General features: G+C 39.4%; 1 protein-coding gene across 3 annotated transcripts in view; it reads right to left on the bottom strand.

Annotated features, from left to right (window-relative positions):
- Positions 1-15,575, bottom strand: part of AOAH (acyloxyacyl hydrolase) — a 168,282-nt gene that overhangs the window by 139,593 nt on the left and 13,114 nt on the right. For all 3 annotated transcript variants that reach the window (XM_086692545.1, XM_025929252.2, XM_086692554.1), the window contains exon 3: positions 3,757-3,852. In XM_086692545.1, coding sequence (XP_086548671.1) covers positions 3,757-3,852 — 96 coding nt within the window. The remainder of the gene's footprint in view (positions 1-3,756; positions 3,853-15,575) is intronic.

Here is a 15,575-nt window from a genome sequence, read left to right as displayed (position 1 = left end):
TGAACACAAGAAGTGAATACAACAGCTAATGTCTTAAGAAAAACTTTCAAGATAAAAAAATAAATGAAAGGATAGTAGTATTCAAGCAATAGGCAACATATCAAGGTTAGGCAAAGAAGATTCAAAATATGGATACTAGAAATCCCTGAAAAAGAAAACCAAATCAAGGAAACTGAACAAGTAAACAACTTTTCTGAAATTATTTAAAAAATGTATTTGAGAGCACACTGCATGCCTGAGAACATCAATATACCACAACAAACACTGAAGCATATTCTAGTTAGATGACTGAATTTTATAGAAGAAAGGAAAAAAACCTCCTTTGAACTTCTAGGCAAAAACAGCAAGTGACTTATAAGAAAAAGGAAATTAGATTATCAGTAGGCTCTTTAAAGACACATTTAAGATACTTAGAGAAAGAAATTATATGGCAAGGATTTATGTATCCAGAAAAACAACTGACTTTCAAGTGTAAAGGGCACAGGCAGCTTGTTATTAAGATGCAAGAATTCAGGGAATAGTGTTCCCCTGAGCCCTTCCTGAGGAATGAGCTGTAGACAAGTTGACTAGAGAGGCATCCGCATAAAGGCTGGTAGTGAACGTCAATCAAATAGTTGCTGATGGGACTGAGACCAAATGGGGGTGAGAAGGGCATGGATATGGTATGGAATAGCCTTATGCTCAGGTCATAGAGAACAATGATTACAAAAGGTGGAGAAATGGGAACAGTATACTTAAAGGGCAGTTTGGGTTGCCTTCAGTGATTATAAAGTATATTAATGGTAGCAGTACGAGGATTGATATTGATATTCTGAGACTGTTATATGTCTAATGAGGGATAGGTGAAAGAGTAATTATAGGGTATTTTGTCCCTTTGTCCTTGAGAACTAGGACTTTGGCTGTGGAAAGAAATATATGGATATGACACAGGAGAGATTAAGAAGAAAATCCTGCTAAAAAAAATCCTATAGTCCTGAATTTGAATTTGAAGTGTCAGTATGACCTCATGAGACGTAAGACATCAGATATATATCTATATCTATCTATTCTATATCTATGTATATATCTATGTATATATCTATCTATATATATCTATATCTATATATATCTATATATCTATATATCTATATATCTCATTATATTGTTATAATGATAGTTTTTAAAGAAAACTAATTGACTACTATGGGACAATAATAGAAAGGCAGCGAATCATTTGAAAATTGGCAAGTAAAGCAAAGGAATCAGGCATTTATCATGCCTTTCCTACTATGAACAATACCATTATGGACTGTGGGGAAAACGTCTCTAAAATATGATGGGAACATGTGGGTGGCTCAGTCGGTTAAGTGTTCAACCCTGGATTTTGGTTCAGGTCATTATCTGATGGTTAGAGAGTTTGAGCCCTGCATTGGGCTTTGCACTGACAGTGTGGAACCTGCTTAGGATTCTCTCTCTCTTCCTCTCTCTGCCTTTCCTCTGCACGCTCTCTCTCTCTCTCAAAATAAATAAATAAACTTTAAAAATTTTTTAAAATATGATGACGACGAGGCAAAGTGTCTCTAAGGTACTTCCACCACTAAAGATAATATAAATGATACATTAGAATAGCACAATTTTGCAACCCCCAGTGAACGAAGAGATCTGGTTAGTGACCATCGACAGCTGCTAATGTCACAAAAAGAGAAAGCCACTTATAATGGCCTCCTGACTACAGAAAATATCACCACTTATTGTCTTGCCAAAGAAGTCAAACTGGAGTCTGATCAAGCCTCTGGATCTAGCTGCAATTTTCAGGAAATAAAGAACACAGAGCAATATATTCAATCATACCACAGGGAAGCAATCAGAAAAACCCAGACTGTGGAAAACTCTACAAGGCAAATCCCACAATTAAATTAAATGGAAAAGGAAGGGATGGAAAGAAAACTTACAGATTAAAACAGATTTAAGAGACATATCAAAAAATATTTTTTGAGAGTCTCATGTGCTACCAGCTGAGCTAGCCGGGCAGTCAAAAAATATTTTTTAAAATGTTTATTTATTTATTTTTGAGAGAGAGTAAGAGCAGGATCAGGGGAGGGACAGAGAGAGAGAGAGAGAGAGAGAGACATAAAGAGAATCCCAAGCAGTCTCCATGCTGTCAGCAAAAAGCCTGATGCTGGGCTCAATTCCAAGAACCGTGAGATCATGACCTGAGCAGAAACAGCCAACTGAGCCACCCAGGCATCCCAGGCCTTGACATATCAAAATTTTAAGACTAGGCAAGACTAGGGTATAGCAAATGCTCACCTGGAAGATAAAACTATAAAGCAATGCCAAAAAAAAAATGAGTACAGTAAAATTCAAGATGTTGTTCCTTTAGGCAAAAGAATGGATTTATGATGGAATGGGTCTTCTAGAGTAGCTACCTATCTGTTTCTTCTTGACCTGGGCTATGTTTACAAGGGTATTCACATTTTAATAATTAATAAAGTTATACATCTATTTCATGTGGTTTTCTAGGTTTGATTTGTTTCCTCCAAAAAAGGTTAAAAGATTACCCACTGAACAATACCATACATTGTTTATGGATTCATACAAGTGAATATGAAAGTATTAAATTTGACAAGAACAATACCCATAAAGCTCATGTGAGTGGTTCCCTCTGGGGAAATGGAAGGAGAATGGAACTGGGGGTGAGAGGAAGCCAAAGGCTGCTTCAAGTCTATCTGCCACGTTCTAATTCCACAAAAGAAAGATGATGTAAATAAGTCAAAATCTTAGCAATGATCAATCTGGTACGTTGTAAACACTCGTGTTTGTGTATTATTCTCTCTTAGACTTTAGATTGAATTCCAAGAAATTTAGCTTGTGAATGCATATTGTGACTGAATGCAATAAATTCTCTGAAAATGCTTTGGTGCTATTGGAACAGCATGCTATGTAAACCAGACACAACCACCATTAGTCTGGCTTCCTTACTTTGAAAAAAATCATCCTTGATGAATTTGTTTCTTAACATTCAAGGAATGACAATTTGACTCTCAAAGAAGTTTATTCATTGTGGCTGTTCACCTAATAGTATTCTATAAGGGAAATAGAATCAATATTTTTTCAACTTTGTAGAGATGGAGAGAGAAATATACAATTTGTTTAAATCATCAATCATCAACCCATTCCTTTTTTTTTTTTTTTTTGAGTATGGGTCAGATGATTTTATTGAGATCCAATTCAAATCCGTGGAAAGTTCCCAGATTATTTTCCCATTTGGGTTTTTTAAAGATCAGTTGTCCTCTCAGCCTAAATAAAGCTCTGTGTGGGTAAGGCTTTACATGTATCTGGGAATGTACATGTGGTTAAATTAACATAAATCATTGAAAATTATCCATTTTTCATTATTTTGACCTTCTTGGTACTTAAGGCAATGAAGTCCAGTTAGGCAAATCATTATAAATGTGAGATATGAAGCAACAATTGGCCATTCTACATTTTATTTCCTAAATGTCCTCAACAATCTCATTCTGCCATGGTGGAGAATGAATGTCAGGGGAAAAAATGCCTTGAGTGGTGTGTGTGTGTGTGTGTGTGTGTGTGTGTGTGTGTGTGTGTGTGTGTATTTGTTTTAATTTCTATGAGCCCCATAAGAATATCAACTCACACAAATAACTCAGTCATATTCTCCTCCATAAGTGTGTGTAGGGTATAAACTCACTCATGATGACTCAAAAGTCAGAAAACAAATCAGACCCACAGCCACATGACCCTTTCTGTATTTACCAGGAAGGTAGCTGCACAGTCTCTCCATTGAGGTCTCCACCGTGGAGTTGTGAACTTGAGCAAGCTGTTCAATCACGGATACCAACGCCACACAGGCTGCAAGGAGACAGAAGAACATGTCAGCAGTGTCATGTAGAAAACTGTGCTGGAGGGCCAGGGGAAAGGAAGGGATGCGCGTGTGTCCTTGGGAACACCAACCTTTCCAAAACACAGAACTTTTGTTTGCCAAGCCTTTTAACATCTGCTGTGTGCATAAAGGCACCATGAGTTGTAGTGAAATGTAAAGTGTGCTAAGAAGATTGTATGTTTGAGGGTCAGAAAGACTGGTTGTCAGTTCAGTTTTGCCACTTGTAAGCTATAGGACTTTGTGGAGGTAACTGAATCTTTGTTTATGTTCACTGCTTTTCAATCGCATAGAAGACAGACATGGCATTTAAAGGAGACAGCACAGAGCAGAAGCTCAATAGACACTGGTTTCTTTCCTCCCCCCTTTTCTTCCTTTCTGCAGCAGCTGGTTTCATTGGGATTAGGATCATCGCCACCCCATACATACTCAGCTGTGACTTAGGGTCAGGTTTTTAATTTTAGAAAAGTGGTGGAAATTGCTCAGCCTTTAGAGTCAGAAGACCTGGAATTGAGTCCTGCTCTTGAATCTTGGACTCACCGTCCAGGCTTTCTAAGACTTGGTCTCCTCACTGCAAAGTAGGTAATAAGTTTCCTATAAGAGGCTGTAATGATTCAGTGAGATAACAGTGCAATTGAACATGCCTTTGAAATCATAACACGAGTGTAAAGTATCATTTCACCTCCCAGCTAGAAAGCACTCTGCTTGAAAGCATATGCCAATATACTAAGTGTCTAAAAGGAACCTCAGATTAAATTAGAAATATATTACTTCACCAACCTTGGTATATATATGTGAAGGCCCAGAAATGCCAGGCTGACACCCTTTAGAAGTTTCTATCACCAGCCTTGATCTCCTGAATGCCTGGGAAAGCCCAAACTTCCTTTTTCCAAAGAGAGGGGACTCTTTCTTCTACACACAAAGGGTTGGTTGGTCAAAGATCAGTAAGTCTGTGAGAGGAAATTGTTAGGCCTCAGAGAGACAAGAGTGGCATTTATTAGCAGTGGTTGGTTTCCAAGGAGGAAAAAGAAGGCTTATATCCCAAATGAAGAAGTTCCAGGGTGCCTGGCCCAGTAGTAAACTCGCCATTAACCATCTGCTCAAGGTGCTGGGAACCCAAATTCACATGCAGTGTCATTAAAGCCAGATTTCTACCAGGACTCCTTGAGGGAAGGTGGCTGGTAACAGATGTGATAGTACAATTGAGCATTTCTAGACAGAAAGAAATAAAATCTTCTGTAAAATGCAGGATTGTCAATGAGCGAGAGACTTTCCCCTTTCTAGACACTGCAACAGCTGATGAGGCTTTTGGCCTCGATTGCTCTGTATCCTCAGATAAAGCCAGACAAAGCTAGGCTCACCTAATCTGAGCGTGATCTTGAAAACCACAATCTCACTGCTCTGAGAGCACCTGCGCATTTATCAACACCAACTATCAAGGTTGATTAGATGTGCTTTTAAGTAATCCATGCATTGAGGGTTCTATTACACGCAATGAATTTAGTAGCTGATACTTATTAGCACTTTATGATCTAAAAAGCATTTTCATGTGTATTTTGTTTTATTTTAAAAATAACATTTCAAAATATAATGCAATGCAATCTCATTTTAGAAAACCAAAAATACCGAATATTGTAAATAAAATAAACATCATTTAACTCACCCAGAGATAAACCAATTTCACTTTTACTTTAAATATATAAAATATATTTAACATATGCGAATATTTTCAACATTTATAATACTTTTACCCCCTAATTTATGCCTCTGCCAATCACCTCTTAAGTAACGGGAGCTAAATAAATTTTAATAACTGCAATTGAAAGACAATGATAAATAATGAGATTGCAGTGTGGTAAGAGGATGCAGTGTGGTATAGTTGAAAAGGGAGAGGCTTTGAATTAAAAAATAAACTTGGGTTCAAATACTGGATGGATGAGTTACAAACAGTGTAACTTGAACAAGTTACCTCTCCACTGGAACTTCATTTTTACGAGTTTAGATTTGGACCAGAAGTTCCTTGAAGGTGGGAGAAGGGTCTTACTGTCTCTAACTTTGAATGCCTGATGCAGGGTGTGGTTTGGAGTCAGGGGACAGAGATGTGTGCTGACTTGAAGCAAGCTGACTGGAGAACCAGTAGAGTGACATTTCAGTTGTCAGTTACTGGGGGTCTCCGTAGGAAAAGGTTAATGAGTGCACCTGAAGTTGTGTTCAGACTCAGTCATCTCCCCAACAACGTCGCTTACTCTCATTCCATCTTGTTGCAGGGCATGACTGCACTTCTCATTCTGGTGTGAAACAACCAGTGCCAACTCTTGAGTCAGACAGCGGATCTGATAGCAAATAGTCACGACTTGCAGCTGGGGATCACAGAAGGCGGTGGACATGGGGTTGAAATCTTGCATAACAATCACTTTGTGTGGCATCTCATCAATGAGCTGCTTCACCCAGCATAGACTTGAAACGAGGGTATGCATTTGTTTTAATCCAAGGCTTGCAAGGATCAATGCAAAGAGAATTGTGCCACTCGAAACCTCAACCTACTTCTTTGTACTTATAGATATGGGTTTTTCTTTTACTCAGACAAATCCCATCAAGGACTCTTATGACTTTGGTGGCTCCTTAGCACTCCTTGCTAAAATTGGAAATCATTAGATAAAAGGAGCCAAAAAAAAAAAAAAAAAAAAAGTCAGCTCTCTCTGATGGAGTGGACCTTGACATCACCTCTGCTCTGTCCAGTGAAGAGTTATGATCAAAAGGGCTCTGAAGAAAACTGGGTAATGGGGTTTGAAATATGTAAACGCCCAGGTTGGACTCAGCTTTGATTTGAATCATGCTCCCTTAGACATCCTCACCCATATCCAGGGGCCTCAACTCCCCTTCCAGCTGGATTGTTAATTTAGGGTCTGCAGCGCAGTGTGTTCTGAATCCTTTAGTTGGCAAGAGTGGAGAAATTGACTTGGCTATAGTTTCTAATAAGAGGTTCCACTGTCTTGACAGGCTAAAGAATGTTTTCCCTTAGACGCATGGGCAGAGTAATTCTTCGCATTACAGACCATTCTCTGGCTGCTGATAAAAGGCCTGGCTCTGCTAAAGTGAGTTTGTCCAAGCTACTGTTCATTTACAGAGAGTGAGAGCGGTGCACTTTGCTCAATGGTCACCATTCGAAACCTCACATATGGAAAATCTCTTCTCACGTGGCTTCTGAAAATAATGAGTGTAATAGAAACAGACACTCCTGATATTGTAGGAAAAGAAGTGAATGGGACCCAATAAAAACATCTGCCACAGGGATCTGCTTCTGGACACATTCCTCTGGTAGGTTGCAGACTATACCCAGAATCCTTTTGAAATGAAACAGGACTCTTGCAACTCTAATTATAATCATATCCATGCTGGCTGGAAATGCAGCCAACTGCAGAGAGACGGCTACAAGATTTCCCATTTGTGTGAAGCCCACACTTCATCGAAAAGCCCAGAAAGCACTAGGCAGTTGTCAGAGACAGGGTCAGCATGACTATCCTTCCTTTTTGACCCTAAGTGGACACATAAATAATTCATCACATGGCTAGAGTGTGCCCTGCAGTTTTCAAAGTGTTTTGCATACATTATCATCTCATTCAAACTTCACAACAACTCATAGATGTAGGAATCATTGCTCTCATTTTACAGACCAGCAGACAGAGGCTCAGAGAGGTTAGCTATCTTGCCAAGGATGTGGCTAGTTAACAGGAGAGCTGGGACTGGAACACAGTATGTACTGAGTTCCTTCTAGATGGAGGCACTGTGCTGGGCTGTGAGTAGGTGCTGAAAAAAAACTGATATGGTTCCTGCCCTCTTAGAGATTATGCTGTAATGGAGAAAAGTGATGGTAAACAAACAAACACATAATTATAAATAATTTTAGGAGCCATGAAGAAAAGGAACAGGGTGAAATAGCAGAGGGTAATGAAGATGGGGTGGTATAAACCTTCTTAGCTAGAGCCAATAAAGAGGGCTTATCTGGAGAACGCACACAAAAAATGGCTAATATAATGGAAAGGATCATAAGGAGCTGGGGGCAAGCTTGGTAAGAAGTGGGGGGAGCTGATGCCACTTCATGGCCTAAAGCTAGGAAAACCTGGCACCAGAACCCAATGGTGAAAGATGAAGTGCAGGGAAAGGAAGATGTCAGTTTCATGGGCTTTGTAGACTGCAAAAGAGCCAGGGATTTTTCCAGAGAGCAATGGGGAACCATGGCTGGGTTTTGTGGAAAGAGCTGCTGCTATTTGATCTATGTCTTAAATTATCATGTTGGCTGTCACAGGGAGGAAGGTACTTAGGGGGGCAAAGGTGGGAGCAGAGAGATGAAGTAGAAGGCTATTTTGGTACCAATCCAAGTGGTGGATTGGAGAGTAACGAGTGGCAGGGGGGACAGAGAAAAATAGACAGATGTGGGATCTATTGTGGAGGTTAACCCAATACAATTTATTAATGAATTGGCATGTGAAGGAAAGAAGTATGAGGACAAGTGAGAATCAAAAATGATTCATTTATTTGTGGTTTGGGCTCCAGGGAAGGGTCGAGCACAGGTTTTGGGACCATACCACACCTGGGTTTGGGTTCCTGAGTCCTTATGCACCTGGGTGACTTTGTATGTCCCACCTCCCACCACAATAGCGCTCCTCAAGCAGCTAAACTCTGTTTTCCTCAGATTTCCCTGCTTGTGTGGGAGCAGAAGATATGGCTTTACATGTTTACACTCTCCTAGGCCTTTCTCATGTTGGTGAAAAGAAAAGGAAATAAGGTATGAAAATAGTCACTTAAAATTACCTTCCTACCAGTTTTGTTTCCCTACGATAGTAGTTACTAACTAGTACACAACCCAGATATGAATATTACACCTTCACCCTTTTCTTTTCCTCGTCTCATGAGTCCGGACATGGATAGGGAGAGGTTGGTAAGAAGAAAAGAGAGTGGAAGGGAGTAATGAAGGGAGAAATTATGTTATAGTAGAGAGTAGAAGAATTTGGGGGTCAGACAGACCTGGGCCTGCTTCTCTGACTTATAAGCTGAGGTATCTGGCAGGATGATTAACCTCTCTGGACCCAGATTTTGTCACCTACCAAATGGAATAATAATGCTCACTTGTGTGTTACACTAAACATGGCCATCTATTCTAGTCCTCTGAATCTGGCCTTGTAACTTGTTTTATCAGTAGACCATGGAGGAAATGGCAGCATGTCAGATCTGAACTCAGGCCTCAAGAGTCCTTGTAGCTTCCATTTTTGCCCTCCTAGAACGTTATAGCTGTGAGCTTGAACCTGCTGGAGAGGCCACATAAAGGAAAATCAAGGTGCCCCAACCAACAGCCTGCCAACATTTGTGAATGAGGCCATTCTAAATCATCCAGCCGCTGTCATTCTGCCATCTACCAAGTGACTGCAGCAGCAGGAGTGAGCCCAGGGGATCTCCAGTGGGAGGATCACCCAACTGTGTCCAGCCCAAAATTGCCAGCCCATAGAATTATGAGCTAATAAATGATTGCTGTATAAGTGTGGAGTAGTTTGTAATTCACCACAGGTTATCTGCCATTCCTGGCAAAAGCATTGTGGGAATTAAGTGATACAACACACAAATGCATATGCTATCTAGCAGAGTAGGCATTTAACAAATATCTACTGTCAGTTTCTACTCCAGCTGCTGAGACCATTCGGCCAAGACATATTCTCTGTGATTCTTTTTAAAATAAAAACTCAGAAACTTATCTTTGAAAAACATATTGCTGTACCAACAGTGTTTTTACTTTTCTATAGCTGAATTTGCTTTTATTGCCTGTAGGTAGTATTTTCACTACATCTGGGAAGATTAGGGTCTGTGGCTTAACCCCATCATCACCTAGAACATTGTCTTTATGAGAAAATGTGCAGTGAGTTCCAAACTGCCAAATTTCCCAAGAACACTGGCAATGAGAGAGGCACTATATTGCGCAATTTCCTAGTGAGAACAGAGGCTGGGGGTATTCAAGGGTGAGGAGTATTGGTGAGAGGAAATAAGCAGACTGTGTTGAGAGACCCAGGATGGTTGGCCTGACTAATTTAGAAATATATAAAAAGCTAATAATAAAGAGATGAGAGTAAAGACAGGAACAATTCCATCCTGTTTTTAATTCAACACATGTTTATTAGCACCTATTATATGCTCAGAAGTTTGAGGATACAAACATGAATAAAAGAAATCACAGACCAGGAGGAAAGCCTGATGATGAGAAAAACAGTCTAGTTATGGCAACCTGTGAGTGCTGTGGTAGAGGGAACTGTTAGTGTTTTGGAAGCATAGAGGAAGAAGAAACTAACTCTGGGAGGGGCCAAGATTGCAGAACAGCATGGAAGGTTTTTTGTGTGTCTCTCATCCTTGAAATACAGCCACATCAACACTAGACTATCCTGAACACGTACAAAACTGACTTGAGGATTAACACAACATTCTGCACAACCTAAACCAGAGAACTCAGCAGGTATGAGGTGTGGGGAGGTGAACTGGGGGAGAGAGAAGCCACTAAAGTCACGGAGCTGTTTTTTTGTGCAGAGAGAGGACAGAAACAGGGGTGGGGGCAGGGGGTAGAGTAGGAAAGCAACTGGAGAGAAAAGAAAGAGTATGCGAGGGACTGAACAAAAAAAGGGGAAAGGAGAAAGGAGAGGGTTTAAATTCCATTAAGACTCTATAAACAGGGGGAGTACAGAATCTGAAACTCCACAGCTCGATACCTGGTGGTGCTCTGTTGGGAAGGGCAAATCCCCAGGAGCAGAGAGCGAGGTCCGAGGGGGTCTCAGTGGACCCTGGAGAACAAACACATTTGCTGGTGCTGGAACAAGGTCATTAAGGGTGAAGCCTGGTGCCAGATATGTGTCATGATTTTCCATAACCCGTGAAATGCTGCTGCTACACAATCATGTGAACTTTTTCTGGGGCAGGCCGGCAGTCTGGGGCAGGCTGGGGCCACAGTCTCTGGACATCAGTGGCAGCACAGTCCCGAGAATGTCCCTGGGTGGGGCCGGCACTCAGCCATTGCTCGGTGAGACCCTCACCTAGAAGGTCTGAGCGGGTCAAAGCTTCAGTCCTTCAGAAGTGAGGGGTTGGGAAACACAGCCGCATCAGAGATAAAACTCAGGAGGGAGGTGCCACCTGGCAACATGACAGCTTGGTCACAGACAGTGTAAAAGTGGGGAGTAGACAGAAGCTGGAGACAAAGGACAGGTGCGCGATTGCTGGTCAGGAAGAGCACAGAGTTCCAATACTAGACACTGGTTAGGTGGGTGATGCCATTTTCACCCCTCCCACGCATGCGCATACACAACTACGCCTGCCACAACAATCCACTCCAGTAAGCTAAGCAGCCCCACCTAGTAGTGGAGAGCAGAGCCCTTACACTAAGCCCCGCCCAACTGGGCCAACGTCACTCTTCAGGAACACCGCAAGTCTCTGCACCTGCTTAGTTTACAGTCTATAACGTGCTTCATACTTTGACTTCTAGGGGAAACTGATGTAATTTCAATAGTATTACAGTATATTTGCTGGTCCATCTATTCAAATTTTTTTCTTTTCTTATTCTTGAATACAGAAAGAGAAAATATTTATTTTTATTTTCCATTTTTATTAAAAATAGTTTTAATTTTTTCTACTATATTTTTTACTTTTTTGGTAAATTTTTCAAATTATATTTTACTTACATCATTTCACTTTATTTCATTGTATTCATTTTTTTTCAAACTTTCAAACTTTTTTTTCTTATCTTTTTGTTTTTTCTCTAATCTATCAAGCTCCTTCCAACAACCAGACCAAAACACACCTAGGATCCAGCAACTTTTATTTGATATTTTTTGGGTTGTTTTTAATTTTTAATTTTAATTTTTTTACCTTATTAATTCCTTTTCTTCCTTCAAAATGATGAAATGAAGGAATTCACCCCAAAAGAAAAAACAGGAAGAAATGACAGCCAGTGACTTAATCAACACAGATACAAGCAAGATGTCTGAACCAGAATTTAGAATCATGATAATAAGAATACCAGCTGGGGTTGAAAACAGATTAGAATCCCTTTCTGCAGAGATAAAGGCTAGTCAGGATGAAATAAAATATGCTATAACGGAGCTGCAATTTCAAATGGATGCCATGGCGGCAAGGATGGTTGAGGCAAGCAGTGATATAGAGGACAAACTTATGGAGAACAATGAAGCAGAAAAAAAGAGGGAGACTAAGGCAAAAGATCATGATTTAAGAATTAGAGAAATGAGTGACTCATTAAAAAGGAACAACATCAGAATCACAAGGGTCCCATAACAGGAAGAGAGAGAAAAAGGGATAGAAGTGTTATGTGAGCAAATCATAGTGGAAAACTTTCCTAACTTGGGGAAAGACAGAGACATCAAAATTCAGGAAGCACAGAGGACTCCCATTAGATTCAGCAAAAACCGACCATCGACAAGGCATATCATAGTCAAATTCACAAAATACTCAGGCAAGGAGAGAATCATGAAAGCAGCAAGGGAAAAAAAAGTCCTTAACCTACAAGGGAAGACACATCAAGTTTGCAGTAGACCTATCCACAGAAACTTGGCAGGCCAGAAAAGAGTGGCAGGATATATTCAGGGTGCTGAATTGGAAAAATATGCAGCCAAGAATTCTTTATCCAGCAGGCTGTCATTCAAAATAGAAGGAGAGATTAAAAGTTTCCCAAACAAAAATTAAAGGAGTTCATGACCACTAAACCCTCCCTGCAAGAAATTTTAAGGGGGACTCTCTGAGGGGAGAAAAGATGGGGGAAAAAAAGATCAAAAGCAACAAGACTAGAAAGGACCAGAGAATACCACCAGAAACTCCCAACTCTACAAGAAACATAATGGCTATAAATTCATACATTTCAGAACTCACTCTAAATGTCAATGAACTAAATGCTCCAATCAAAAGACATAGGGTAACAGAATGGAAAAGAAAACAAGATCCATCTATATGCTGTTTACAAGGGACCCACTTTAGACATAAAGACACCTTCATATTGAAAGCAAGGGGATGGAGAACCATCTATCATGTCAATGGTCGCCAAAAGAGAGCCAGATTAGCTGGATTTTTTTTTATATCAGACAATCTAGACTTTAAAATAAAGACTGTAACAAGAGATGAAGAAGGGTATTATATCATAATTAAGGGCTCTATCCACCAAGAAGATCTAACAGTTGTAAATATTTATGCTCTAAATGTGGCGGCACCCAAATATATAAATTAATCACAAACATAAAGAAACTTATCGATAATAATACCATAATAGTAGGGGACTTCAACACCCCACTTACAACAATGGACACATCATCTGAACAGAAAATCAACAAGGAAACAATGGTTTTGAATGACACACTGGACCAGATGGACTTAACAGATGTATTCAGAACATTTCATCCTAAAGCAGAATATACATTCTTCTCCAGTGCACATGGAACTTTCTCTGGAATAGATCACATACTGGGACATAAATAAGCCGTGAACAAGTATAAAAAGATCGAGATCATACCATACGTATTTTCAGACCACAATGCTATGAAACTCAAAATCAACCACAAGAAAAAATTGGGGAAGGTAACAAATACCTGGAGACTAAAGAACATCCTACTAAATAATGAATGGGCTATCCAAGAAGTTAAAGAGGAAATAAAAAGTACCTAGAAGCCAATGAAAATGATAACACCACAGTCCAAAACCTCTGGGACACAGCAAAGGCGGTCATAGGAGGGAAGTATATAGCAATCAAGGCCTTCCTAAAGAAGGAAGAAAAGTCTCAGATACACAACCTAACCTTACACCTTAAAGAGCTGGAAAAAGAACAGCAAATAAAACCCCAAACCAGCAGAAGACAGGAAATAATAAAGATTAGAGCAGAAATCAATGCTATCAAAACCAAAAACAAAACAAAACAAAATAAAAACCAAAAAAAAACAAAAAAAACAAAAAAAAACAACAACAACAGTAGAACAGATCAATTAAACTAGAAACTGGTTCTTTGAAAGAATTAACAAAATTGATAAACCCCTAGCCAGTTTGATCAAAAAGAAAAAGGAAAGGACCCAAGTAAATAAAATCAAGAATGAAAGAGGAGAGATCACAACCAACACAGCAGAAATACAAGCAATAATTAGAGAATATTATGAGCAATTATACACCAATAAAATGGGCAATCTGGAAGAAATGGACAAATTCCTAGAAACATATACACTACCAAAACTGAAACAGGAAGAAATAGAAAATTTGAACAGACCCATAACCAGTAAAGAAATTGAATTAGTAATCAAAAATCTCCCAAAAAACAAGAGTCCAGGGCCAGATGGATTTCCAGAGGAATTCTACCAAACAATTAAAGAAGAGTTAACACTTATTCTCTTGAAGCTGTTCCAAAAAATAGAAATGGAAGGAAAACTTTCAAATGTTTTCTATGATGCCAGCATTACCTCGATTCCAAAACCAAAGTCCCCATGCAAAAGGAGGATAGACCAATTTTCCTGATGAACATGGATGCAAAAATCCAACAATACATTAAAAAAATTATTCACCACGACCAAGTGGGATTTATACCTGGGATGCAGGGCTGGTTCAATATCCGCAAAACAATTAATGTGATTTATCACATCAATAAAAGAAAGGACAAGAACCATATGATCCTCTTAATAGATGCAGAGAAACCATTTGGCAAAATACAGCATCCTTTCTTAATAAAAACCCTCAAGAAAGTAGGGATAGAAGGATCATGCCTCAAGAGCATAAAAGCCATATATGAAAGACGCAATGCTAATATCATCCTCAATGGGGAAAAACTAAGAGCTTCCCCCTAAGGTCAGGAATAAAATAAGGATATCCACTCTCGCCACTGTTATTCAACATAATAGCATTGGAAGGCTTAGCCTCTGCAATCAGACAACACAAAGAAATAAAAGGCATCCAAATCAGCCAGGAGGAGGTCAAACTTTTACTTTTCACAGATGATATGATACTCTATACATAAAACCCAAAAGATTCCACCAAAAAACTGCTAGAACTAATCCATGAATTTAGCATAGTTGCAGGATATAAAATCAATGCACAGAAATGGTTGCATTCCTATACACCAATAATGAAGCAACAGAAAGAGAAATCAAGGAATGGATCCCATTTACAATTGCACCAAAAATCATAAAATACCTAGGAATAAATCTAACCAAAGAGGTGAAAAATCTATACACTGAAAACTATAGAAAGCTGATGAAAGAAATTGAAGAAGACACAAAAAATGGAAAAATATTCCATGCTCCTGGATAGGAAGAACAAACATTATTAAAATGCCGATACTACCCAAAGCAATCTACATATTCAATGCAATCTCTATCAAAATAACACCAGCATTCTTCACAGAGCTAGAGCAAACAATCCTAAAATTTGTATGGAACCAGAAAAGACCCCGAATAGCCAAAGCAATCTTGAAAAAGACAACAAAAGCAGGAGGCATCACAATCCCAGACTTCAAGCTGTATTACAAAGCTGTAATCCTCAAGACAGTATGGTACTGACACAAAAACAGACACTCAGATCAGTGGGACAGAATAGAAAACCCAGAAATGGACCCACAAACGTATGGCCAACTAATCTTTGACAAAGCAGGAAAGAATATCCAGTGGAATAAAGACAGTCTCTTAAG

This window comes from Puma concolor, chromosome A2 (assembly GCF_028749965.1).
Source record: "Puma concolor isolate L17-30 chromosome A2, mPumCon1.1.hap2, whole genome shotgun sequence".
In the NCBI taxonomy this organism is placed as follows: Eukaryota; Metazoa; Chordata; class Mammalia; order Carnivora; family Felidae; genus Puma; species Puma concolor.
The sequence above is the reverse complement of the archived record's forward strand: the minus strand, read 5'-3'. Positions and strand labels throughout refer to the sequence as shown.